This window comes from Humulus lupulus, chromosome 8, assembly GCF_963169125.1.
Source record: "Humulus lupulus chromosome 8, drHumLupu1.1, whole genome shotgun sequence".
Taxonomy (NCBI): Eukaryota; Viridiplantae; Streptophyta; class Magnoliopsida; order Rosales; family Cannabaceae; genus Humulus; species Humulus lupulus.
In genome coordinates this window covers 16,566,300-16,578,939 of record NC_084800.1, presented here as the reverse complement: position 1 = coordinate 16,578,939, position 12,640 = coordinate 16,566,300, and the positions used below count along the sequence as shown (strand labels likewise).

At 37.5% G+C, this 12,640-nt stretch overlaps 2 protein-coding genes across 2 annotated transcripts; both read right to left on the bottom strand.

Annotated features, from left to right (window-relative positions):
* Window positions 1-1,039: 1,039 nt before the first annotated feature.
* Window positions 1,040-4,102, bottom strand: LOC133794817 (rho GDP-dissociation inhibitor 1-like). The gene is made up of 5 exons (XM_062232243.1): window positions 3,140-4,102; window positions 2,963-3,029; window positions 2,237-2,455; window positions 1,998-2,122; window positions 1,040-1,493 (listed from the first exon to the last, which is right to left on the bottom strand). The coding sequence occupies exons 1-5, from the start codon at window positions 3,419-3,421 to the stop codon at window positions 1,416-1,418; spliced, it is 771 nt and encodes a 256-aa protein (XP_062088227.1). The 5' UTR covers window positions 3,422-4,102; the 3' UTR covers window positions 1,040-1,415.
* A 1,302-nt stretch (window positions 4,103-5,404) lies between these two features.
* On the bottom strand, window positions 5,405-7,886 carry LOC133794816 (uncharacterized). Its single transcript, XM_062232242.1, has 3 exons — window positions 7,636-7,886; window positions 5,871-6,092; window positions 5,405-5,775 (listed from the first exon to the last, which is right to left on the bottom strand). The coding sequence occupies exons 1-3, from the start codon at window positions 7,834-7,836 to the stop codon at window positions 5,560-5,562; spliced, it is 639 nt and encodes a 212-aa protein (XP_062088226.1). The 5' UTR covers window positions 7,837-7,886; the 3' UTR covers window positions 5,405-5,559.
* Window positions 7,887-12,640: the final 4,754 nt, after the last annotated feature.

Here is a 12,640-nt window from a genome sequence, read left to right as displayed (position 1 = left end):
AGAGGGAGAATAGAGAGGAAAGGTGTTATGAGAGGGGTATTTTTGGTATTAAATGAAAGATGAGCATTGATATCATATGGTGGTTAACTTTGGTTCAAATTTTAATTATTAAGCTAATGTAAGTATGATTAATCAAATTTCCCTAAATAATTACATTTCATTTTATATTTTTTTTGTTCAAACTATATCTTGTGTAACAAAATTGAACATAAACCAAACACAAATGATGACCAATGAATGGACCAAAACTCCCTCACTATACCGTAGAGTTAAGACGGTGGACAGTCGGTGATCATAATTGTTGATTGAGCTGATATTAGTAGGGCTGAGCATAAAATCCGAAAAACTGAAAAAACTGTGTACACCGACCTACCGAACACCGAAAAAACCAAAACCGTTTAAACCGAAAACTGAAAAAACCGCCGACGATGCAAACCGCCACTGTTCGGTCGGTTTTGAAATTTTGGGTGAACCGACCAATAAAACCGAAACCGACCGAACATAATAAAATAATAATATAATATTATATAATTATTAATTATTAAATTTTTTAAATTTTGTACTTTTAATTATGTTTCAAACTTTAAAATTTATAAATGTAATTATGTTCTATATATTTATGTTTTAAAAATGCACAAAAATAAATTCCAACAATCCAAAATTTTTAATTTTTTAACTAAAACTTTAAAAAAAAAAAACAATAATCAATTCGGTTTGGTCGGTTAACTGACCAAACCGCGGTCCAAAAAGGTAGGTTTTTTTTTAAACTGGTTTGGTTCGGTCAGTTTTTGGATTGCACAAATCCGGACCGAAAATCGAATTCTGGATTTTTTGTTGTGAAAAAACCGCACAAACCGACCGATGCTCACCCCTAGATATTAGTTTCATTCATAGGAAATGCAAAGTGAAATTTAAATGGTGAAAAGGCTTCATAGTGCGTGAAGACTTTCTTGTGTTTTATGTATTGATTTTTAAGAATCAATATGAATTTACCAAAATAAAGAACAAAGCGGGCAGTAAATCAAAGCAAGAATTGGTACCCTCTTTAGAAAGTTACTACTTAGACATGCTTCATTGACCATTGGAAAAGGAATACATAACAAGCCCTTTGTCACTCTCAATTTTCTACTTTAAAGTGGATAAAGCTTAACTCTACTATACTAGACAGATTCAAAATAGTGGTCCCAAAAAGAAAAAGAAAAAGAAAAGACAAGTTTATTAACAAATAGCTACCAAAATGAACATCCTTCTCTTCCTATCTGTCTTATCCTCTTAACCATATCCATTCTTCATACTCCTGCAGACCAGCCTCAGACACAATGTAAATTAAATAAGAGAGTGGAAAATGAGACACCATACACTGAATCAGATTTCAGCTTTGAAAACAATGGACTAAAGAGCAGTGAAACACGAGTTTAAGAGGACTGCCAATCTTTTCGAATTTCGAAAGTGTAATTGATCTCCAAATAGCATTTGTTGTCATCGTCAAGAAACTGTAAAAAAAAAAATTATTAAAAACCAAAATATGAGATCAAAAACAGTGAATTTAAAACTCGAATCTGTTTAACCCATAGAAAGTTTAATGACACGTTTAGGTCCAGACATGGGTGGCCCTCAAATTTGTATTCCAAATGAATGTTTTGTAAATAATGCACGTGGGTCTGGCAATATATTAATTCTAGTATGCTAAAGTACATACAATGACCCTGCAAGTGGGAAAGGCAGTAACTAACCTAGCATTCTAAAACAAGACACAACCAACAGCATCAACATCAAGAAGAATTCACACCTATTCATTTTTTTAAGATTGCTTAATTGAAATTTTTTGTAAGAAATCTTATTATTTTTAAAGCTTCCTTAGAATATGCAAAAATTGATGATGATGGTTCAGTCAGTCTTGAACCTTTGTCCCAATTTATATTTATCTTTTCAAGGAAACTTGTTTAATAATGGAACTACAACACATGCTTGGCAACATAGAGCAGTGGTGCACCAACCTTGCTTCTTGCTGAATATGAACCTCTAGCAAATATGCCTGATGGGGTACTTTCTTCAGGCATCTCATACGTGTAAGCTTCGGACTGAGGACTATAAGTTCCAAGCATCTCCTTTGTACTATCAACTGCAACAGTGATTAACAAAAGAAAATATGGGATTTAAGAATCGCAAGGCCTATCAATAGCATAATATGACAAAGATTCATAAAGGGATTGAGAGAGAGTGAGAGAGAGACTACCTCTAACCCCAGTTTTCCATACTGTGTTTGTGTATTTGAGGCCTGAAACAATGTTATTGCTGACCTGAAAAGTGAACATCAGGCTATAACGGCTACCTTCCTTTAAAGTAAACCAGCAGCCTTTGGGATTCCCATTCTCAGGAATTGTGAGACAGATGTCCGGTCTACCGGGGGACTTAATTGCAAGACTTGAGATCTTCACTTCGGGTTCCAGAGTTTCTGCACACACAGAACAAAACTGTTTCATTGGAAACAGATAAAGTTTCTTACTCTTACTTCCCTAAGTCCCCTAGCTGAAAGAAGAAGAAACCAAAGGGAGTTTCCACATAAAGAAACAGCCTTTAATGTCTGCATTGTATTGAAGAAGATAGTGCCAAGAAACAGCTGAAATTTAGTGAACTGTATGCTGATTTAAAATATAAAAAATTCAAGAACCCTATACTTCTATGTCATTGACCGAAAAAGTAGTCTTTCTTCACTTTCCCATTCCTAACTTGTTAAAAGGGACAACGATAATACATAGTCCAGTAAATTATGTTCTAATTGATAAAATGCACAGCAAAATTCAAATTCTACCTCCAAAGAGTTCAAGGAAAAGCTACAGTGTCAAGATTTTTCAGAGCCATCTCTCAAATTGAACAATTTAAACTTAATGTGTGTCCCATTTTCTCACTGACTAAACCAAGATCAAAAGAAAACAAAAAATTGATGGCTAAAAATGCTTACCTCCAACAGACTCCATGTCCACAGTCCCAAGAAGCTGCTCCTTCCACCTCCTTAAACTCTCATCATCCTGAAACCTCAAATTATAACCATGAAGAAACAATAGAAGAGACTAGAGAAATTTCTTCAAAAGAAGGACAAATTAAGAGATTATGAAAGCAAAGAAGAATAAAGACAAACCTTATCCTTCTCCAATTGTTCTTTGAGTGTGAATTGGGGGCCCAACTCAATTTTCTTTCCTTCATCATCTTCATCATCCTCAGTTGCATAAATGGAACTCTCACTCATTGTTCTGCTCATCCCAGATGATCCATCCACAGTTTCTTCTTCATCTTCTTCTTCTTTACCCTTTTCTGTTTTTCCCTTTGTGTCTTCGATATTTGTTTCGACAGCTTCATTGTCTTTATCATCAAAACCCATACTTTTGGAATTTGATGAAACAACTCCAACGGCCAAAGACATTCACAGTGAAAAAAAAATGAACCAAAAGGGTATATACAGAGAATTATACTCACAAACCGAGTTTATGAGCAAGTACAGAACTGAAGAAAGAGAGCCCAAATACCCACTTGGAAGAATCTCTCTGACGAAAACAACAAAAAGGAAGAAACCCAACTAAGAATACAAAATATGTAAATAGAATTTAAAATACCAAGAAAGGCACGAAAGGGAAACCTTGGTCAAAGAAAACCCACAAAAGGTAACTACAAAACCAAAATAAGTAACCCCAAGAAGGGCGACCCTTGTAGCAGGAAAAATAGTGAAAATAAAAAAGGAAAAATGAAAAAGAATGCTGACTGGCTGGTTGTTAGCAAAGATCAGGGAGAGAGAGAAACGGTCATGTGGTGATCCGAAGAAAAATAAGCGAGAGAGGGAGATGGTGAGATCGTGATGGTCACTCTTGCTGCACTAGCTTCCACGAAGACCAAGATTCGAGGAGAGCTTTTCAACAAGCCCCAGTTCGACACACATAAACAGACGCATCAGATGAGACAGCCTAGCCTAGGATTGAGTGGACCTAAGATGCCCTTTGACTCTTTCTAATGGATTATTACTCATATTATTGCTCTTATGATTCATATATTTCGAAGAACTTTGCTGCTTCTGTTATCATTTTTTTTCATTTGTTATCCACAAATAATAGGAACTCAAAACTGAGTACTTATCATTGATATCACGAAGCTTTCACTCCACCATAATGTACTTTGTTGTAATTATTAGTTTTAATTTATGAATACATACTGTTACTGACAAACCCAATAATGTAATCAAATCAAACTATGCAACTAGCTCATTGGATTGGATTAGCTAAGCACGCATCTCATTATTGGTAGTTTTTTTTTTCCTCAAATTTTGATTTGGTAGTTTAAGTCCTATGATTTGAGAATTGTGATGATTTGATGTTAATTGCATGCATACAATTTCTTGCCCTTTATTCATTCAGATTAAAGTAAAGTAGTCTTTCCAACCCAACCTTTTTTTTTTCAGTTTGTGTTTGTCTCAAGGGCAACAGACACTGAGGGCCAGTGTATGCATAACAGTAACTGGGGGGTCCCTGCCCAACACCCCACCCCGCCTCAGTTGTTAATGTTAATGTGTTTGTATCAAGAATCAACTAACATGATAGCGAAATAAACCAATAATAACATGGCCCTCCATTAAATTTTAGTAAAGTTTTCCTCTGCTGTTAGAAAAGCTAGAATTTGAAGGACATTGCTTATGTTCATAAACAACCGAAGTTGGACCAGTCCCTCTGTCGCTATGACTTTAAATTGAGCTCTGCAACGTAAGTCTCTTCAGCATCATCCACTTAACGTTTATGGAGCACTCTTGAGGACCATCTCATGAAACATTACGTTTAATTGATAGTGGAATTTTTGTTTTCACAACAAGATCGGCTATTGCTATAGAGACGTAACCAGAATAATAAAAACGACCAGAAGATTCAAATTGTGTAAAGAAAGGCCAAGTGAAATTTCAAATGAAAAAAAAGTTGAGTGAATTGAGAAATTGTTGCCTAAAATAATAATTATTAAGCAAATCACTTAGTAAAAAATGAAAATATGATAATATCATGTGATTAATTCTAATTGATTTTTCAACAAATCGTTTTGGTTAAAGCTAAGATTATCAGAATATTATGTGATTAATTCTGATTAATTTTTCAACAAATATTTGTATAATATTTAGGCATTAATGCACTTGATTTCACACACAATTTTAACCCTCCATAAAGCCTATAAAAGGAGACTTCTCCTCTCATTCTAAGACACAGAAACAATACAGAGTATCACACACAAAATATTTTTCTCTCTCCAGTCTTTGTAGCAAGAACGAAATCAGGCAAGAGGCAACATGAGAGGAAAGGGGCACATGGGTAAGTCTAAAGACAATATGAGACATGATAATTTGGTTCACTGGCAATTTTAAGAACTAACTCCAAAATTTGAAGGCAAAATGCACAAGGTGCAATCCATATTTTCAGATTTCACTTCACAAAACATGGGGACAATGTATAAACAAAAAACATAATCATCAATAGTTTCCTCATTTGCTTGATACTGTCTTGGCAAACACTACCGTGAAAAACATCATAATCACTAGTTTCCCCATTTGCTTGATACTCTGTCTTTAGCAGAGACACGGTTGTAGGCCTCATTTGATTTGATATCAGAATCATTGAAACTATTTGGTGATGTCCTCCCCAAAATTCTAGATGTCATGAAAGTAAGTCCATTTCTTGTACCTCTCAGAACATACAACAACGGATTGAATATGACAGCGAGCATCACATCTCCTTTAACAACTATAAGATACTATAAATGGAAAATAACAATGTGAGAGAGCTGTACTCTACTCATTAAGAATCAAAATATACTTAAAATTAGGAACTGAATAAGGAATTTCTTACCATGATGAGAATACCTAACACGGCAAGACTTGCTTGTTGAGCTTCTTGCCAGAAATTGTCATCATTGGACCATCCAAACCGTCTGCCCCATCCAAACCAACCTCCGCCCCCAGCATCACCACCTCCACCAGCCTCCTCTCTCTGCTTTATTTCTTTGTTCCATTTCTCAAATTCATTTTTCTTTCCACCAAGTGCACCTTCTAATGCTTTCTTAGCTTCATCCTGCAGCCACAGTACCACACCACAAAACTAAATTCATTCAGGGGAAGAAACTTGCATTCAATTAACTCATTCAATACCATGAAATATTCATCATTACACCCCCACTAAGCTCAAAGTTTCAAGGTCTTTAATCTGGTCACCATAGGTAAAAAGCGATGGGTTAGCCTTACCCTGTTTTGTTAGTAGAGAATGTCTAGCGATGGCGTTCTACATATTTTCTGGATATTTGTAATATTATGTAATCCTTTGTCTTTCTTAAAAATATTCCTCCCCAAGGATGACTTCATGCAAAAGAACCTTAGCCTTAGAATCATAATTTTTTTAATAGCCAATTTATACCACATGATAATGAAAACAAATCACATGACTATCAAAAGAAGTCACTCTAAGTTGCCTGTGTACGGATTTACAATCCATATCTTAATCCAAATACCCTTGGCATCTCAAAAAGCAGTTGCAATATGCAAGGAATAGTGCCGTTGCAACAAACTTTCAGGACCATGTGTGCAATTGCAGTGTCTGAGACACAATATCAATCAGGTGCCGACATGCAAAAAGAAGCAAGGAATTCTGATACCTTTACCTCCATTGATTACTGCCGAACATTTTTCATGTATGTATGTCATGCCATTACACCAAAATGGATAAAGTTTGGTTAACTCTTGCATATCATGCCATTACTCCAAACTGGACTACAACAAATGAAATGTGCATAATTCTACACTAGAAAATTGTTCATAAGTGCCTAAGTGGTGTTTGGTATGGGGTTTGGTTTGGTGTGAATGAGAATGTCAAATCTTACTCATATTTGTTAAATTTATTTTTAATACATTGGGGTTTTGTGTTTATAGGTGAGCCCTATTTTTTAGCTTTATTTGAGTATAAACACTTGATTTTCACGTTCTCTTAATCTTTACATTCCCTTAATCTAAACCTTCTCTAATTCTGCTTCCATATAACCAAACCTCATACCATACACCACTAAGTGTTTAATCTTAACCAAACAATTCCATGTCTTCTCCGGATGTTATCGAAACCCCATATCCAGAAACGATAGGATAGCTTGTATGGGAGACAACTACATTTGTCAAAATCTAAGAAAAAAGAAGCCAAATTCCAGTTAAAGGAACAAGCTTTAGAAAGCAACATCGAAATCCACCCTTAAACCATTTAATTAGCTTAAGGAGGATAAAAACCAAAAATAAAGTAGACTGCAATAACCACTTTTCAACAATTTACACTCATTAACCCCTCTTCAATCTCAGACTGCTATGAAACTTGAGTTTTTCATTTTCTTTTTGGCCGCAAAAATAAAATAAATAAACACACACACTTTGGACTTTATCTTTGAGTCAATGACAATGCACAAATAGAAAACATCCCATCCCATTACGTTCAGTACCACAATCTTTACCAATCGTCTAGCTTTTTAATAACCAAATCATATAAACTACAGAACCCATAATATATTCAATGCAATCAGCCAGAAAACTTGAAATTGGAAGAAGAAAAAAAATTGTAAAGAGGGAACGAATTATAGTACCTCTCGACGATTGTCTGAGAAAAGGCAAGAAAACCGGCCATGGCACTTGAGCTTTCGCTGAAGAATGGTCCAGCTATGGGCGACATTTTGAGGGCGAAAGGTATCGCTGAGTGGGTAACGATTTAACTCGGAGGAAGTAAAGGATGAGTGAGAGAGTGTTGGGGTTAGAGTTGGCGGGTTTAGATACAGAACCGGCGCCATTCTCTTCGCAAATCTCCTTTGTTAGGACTCGGATAGGGAAGTATCGCAATAGAAAACATGTTATTTGCACTTATGGCCTTCATCTGTGTATATATTCTCTCGATATGCCCCATTCAATATGAAAACTAGCGTAAATACCCATTTTGAAAGTTTTTTTTAATTACATAGTAATATCTTTTAGATAAAATATTTACCTAAAATTTTATTTTTTTATTTTTAAAAGAAAATTGTTATATAAATATATTGAGTCTTTTTTTTTGTGGACAAAATACCAAATACTCATTGATTAGAATAATGAAATACATAAGTCTTAATACTTGTAGAATCTATTTCAACAAAGTAAACCTGATGTTCTATATGTAATGCATATTTAATATGAAAGAAATAGACATAGAAAAACAAATAACAAGATTTTAAATGGTTAAAAAAGGACCACGGTCCTACAGATGAGGGAAAGCTCAAAGAGTTGCGCGCAAAGAAGATGAACAAATAAAGTCGAATTAAGTTGAATACACTAGTAGAGGAAGTCAATTCAAGAACAAAGTTATCCGATAATAAGGACAAACACCAACTCACAAACAACATAAGGTGAAACAAATCAACTCCCCCTATTAGATACCTTGAACAATGGTTCTCCTTTTAAAAATTTAGCAATCAAGTTATAGTGCTCAAAATCAAATCGGTAACACCAACCAAATGCAAACTAAGCAGGGGAAAAATCATACAAAAATGGCATAAGCCAAAGTGCTCGAAGGACAAGGTGATGCAACACTATTCTTACAACAACAAATAAAATAAAAAACTCAACTAAAACAAATAAACATCAAAAAAGGATAAGATAATCCAACTATTTTAGATTCATCCCTCGTAGATAATAGTAGAGGTGTTCATTGGTCAATTTGGTCTTGTTATAACATATTTTTATCAACATAATGTAAAAATCGAGTTGCGAAAATTCAACTCTAACCCGTCCAATTAAGAAAAAAAAGTTTAACATGTCTAATGTTTTAGGCAGTTTGGTCAGGTTAACCCGCCCAAACCAATCTTAAGTTTTTTTTAAAAAGAATGTTCAAATAATTACATTTAACAAACTAAAAGTATATTATACTTCTTCCAAACTTAGACATGTTACACGTGCTCTAAGTGTAATTAACAGGTTAAGGCATAAAACCAATAAAAAGGAAATTGAGATTTTTATTACAAATTGCTCTGCAGAGCTAAACAAACATTTACAAGTGGTTCTCAGTACAAAATGGTCATTACTGTTTAAGATTTACAATCCCGCCGACCTAAGCGGCAAAAATAGGGTAAACCCCCTAGTTCCTCTGAGAACTCCTTGGCCGTGGTGGTCAAGCGGCCGCATATGTACACATCACCACATCAGCACTCCACTCAAGGCTAGGTGAGCTTTTCTTTCCCTTTACCTGCACCACAAAGCACCCATGAGCCAAAGCCCAGCAAGAAAACATAATACCTTTCATAAACGTTATCAAATGATTATCATTATAATCACACTTAACACAAAGCTTTCAAACAAGCGAGTGAACATCACATGATTCAAGAGGGAGAGTGGCTGCTAGGTAAGCCACTAGCCTCCAAGTGCTTATCTCATTCATCGACCCTCGGGGTCGATCTGGCATTAATGCTCTTTGAGCCATTCAATGCTAATGGTCGATTAGATCTAATCTCTGTTGGCTTGCGTGATCCACGCTATGGCCGTTCTGACTAATAAATCAGCGCTACGTGACCAGTGTCCAGTATCGCTGCCGAACTTGACTAATAAGTCACAGCTTCACAGCTGACCCTAACACCTTTGCCAATTCTGACCGACGAGTCGGTGCAACGTGACCAGTGCCCAGTACCACTGCCGAACCTGACTAGTCAGTCACAGCTTCACAGTTGATACTAGCACCTTTGCCAAACCTGACTAATAAGTCAGTGCCATGCAGAAGTGAGCAACTCATGCCCAACATTTTATATTCAATCCATGTCCATATTACACAACCAACATGCCTCATGTATATCCATGCATGTCACACTTGGGGTGCAGTTTTCTTACCTCCGGGTTCCGAGCTAGAACAAATAAAAGAGTGACCCTGAGAACGATCGACCTTTTGGTCCTTTAGCGGTTACCTGGTCATAACCAAATTATGGGATTCCATCAATAAAATGAATAATAAAATGTTCCCAAACCAAAATCTAACCTCCGGGACCTCAAACACTACTCAACCGGGTAGTAGGTTCAATCCCGAGGCCTTAGGTTTGAATCCCAATGCTAAAAACACCTTTTTGGCAAAATTGACCTTAAGGGCCGCGGCCCTCCCCTGCTGTGCCGCGGCGCGCCCTTCAGACAGAAGGGGCCTCCCCTGCCAGACGCCAAGGGCCGCGGCGCACTACAACTGCGCCGCGGCGCCCAGCCCAGAATGGCCAAAATGACAGCACGCGAACTAAAACTTTCCCCTGTATTTTCCTCCCAAACCAGTCCTTCAAAGCAGTTCAAAACCTCCTCCAAACACACAATTAAACCCCTAAACAACACTCATAACTCTCCCTCATCATAACCCAAGACAAAACCCAACTAAAACCTCCATCAATTCCAACAATCCTCCACAAAACACAAGCTGAAAACTATCTTTAAAACAGGGCAAAACCAGAAAAATAATGGTCAAAGCTTACCTCAAACTTGGTATTGAACCCTCTCCAATGGCTGAACTAACTCCACAACCTTAGCCCCTTGATTTCCTAGCTTAGTTCCACACTTGAGCTCAAAATTCCAAAGAAGAGAAACTATAGAGATGAATGTACGGGAAGGAAAGACTCTAACTTTGTTTTTGTTCTATTTTACTCTACAGCCTTCCAAGCTCATATATATCCAAGCCAAAAGACCTTTATACCCCTAGGTCTTTAAAAGTTTCTAAAACCTCTTCAAGGGTAATTTTGGCACTTTCCATTAATCTCGTTAATCATAATTAACGCTTCCCAATTCCCGCTAATCTCAATATTCTCAAACACCAATAATTCACCTCCCATTACCCTTTAATGCCCGGTAACACTCTAATCATTAAAACACCCCGAGACTCACCCCGAGCCCCGAGCTTAAGCCCGTTATGACCAAACCGACATTAAGCATTCCTTGATCGTCTCATGCCAAATGGCTCGAACAAACCCACATCATAATGTGGTCTCAAATTATATCACCAACATGCGAACAAATAATCAATTTACCCTCAACGGGCCAAATTACCATCACACCCCTGTAATAAGAAATATGGACTCGCATGCATGCATTTCACATCATATCATAATATAATCAACATAAACATGCATTTAATCAATTAATAGCATAAATGATCAAGTGTGGCCCTCCCGGCCTACTGTTCACGCCGTTAAACGCAACGGAGAATTCGGGGCATTACAGGCATGGTGATGGCACCCTAGTCGAAAAGACAAAAAAGATGAAGCTCTAAATTAGCTTTAGAAAATACGTGAATTTAATATTAAGTCTTGTCAATTGACATGTTGTGGGGTCGGTTGTAGTTGTCGGCGGTGAATCAAGTTTTTCGCGGTGTAACAGGATCAAATGGCGTCTTCAAGCAGGGAAGTGGAGGATTTAGCAAATGATTGGAGGAATCTGCAGATTGGGGAGGAGGAAGATAGAGGAGTGGCCTTTGAAGGAAATATAGCGGAGGAAGATGATGTGGATATGCGGTGGTGCCTGGTGGGTAGGTTGCTCTCCGACCGCGTTTCTGACTTCGAATCTGTACGCAACGTAATGGCATCTCTTTGGCGGCCGGGCATGGGTATGTGCGTGCGAGAGTTGGAGACAAACAGGTTTTTGTTCCAGTTTTTTCATGAGGTTGATATCAGTCGGGTCCTGGAAGGATCACCTTGGACATTCAATAAGCAGCCCCTGCTATTGGAGCGTCTGAAATTGGGAGATGATCCGAGTCTGATCCTGATAGAGGGTATGGAGATATGGGTTCAGGTCTATGATTTGAGGGCTGGGTTCAAGTCCAACCGTGTGCTCCAGGCTTGTGGCCAATTCATAGGCAGCTTTGTTTCGTCCTGTCCTAAGAATTATACGGGCACCTGGAAGGAGTTTCTAAGGGTTCGAGTTCGTCTTCAGATGGATAAACCTCTGAAAAGAAGGATGAAAATTTACACATCAAAGGAGGAATTTTTTTGGGTGTCGTTCAAATACGAATGTTTGCCTACCTTTTGTTTTATATGTGGCATACTGGGCCACTCTGAACGATTTTGTCATAAGCTATTCCAAGCCAGAGTTGAAGATCTCCCAAAGCCTTATGGTTTGTTCTTGAAGGCTCCTGAAAGGCGGTCAAACAGACAGATAGGAGCAAGGTGGCTAAGAGACTCGGTGGCGCGGCCGCCAGCACAAAGTCTTGGTCGGAGCAACATGTTGACAGAGAGATCTTCGGGTGGCATTAATCACGCGAATTCTGTGGAGAAAAATGGGTTAACTGCTCAATCAAGGGATGATATTGTGGGGATCTCTAAGATTGTGGAGAGAGATCAGGGCTTTATTTCCAAGAATCCTGTATTAAATAGAGAAGATATTATGGAGATAGAGAATGCAAGTCAACCAGACGGTTTCTGTTTTGTGGACCCGAAGAGAAGAAGAGTCCAAGAGGGGTTGGTAGTGGGCCCCACGCAGGAGGATATTTTGGGCCAAGACCTAAATGCTATGGTGGATCGTGATTTAAATATACCATTGGGCCATGACCAATATGCCCATGTTGACCACGAACGTAATAGAGCCAGTATACCAGATGACGTGTCCAAAGAA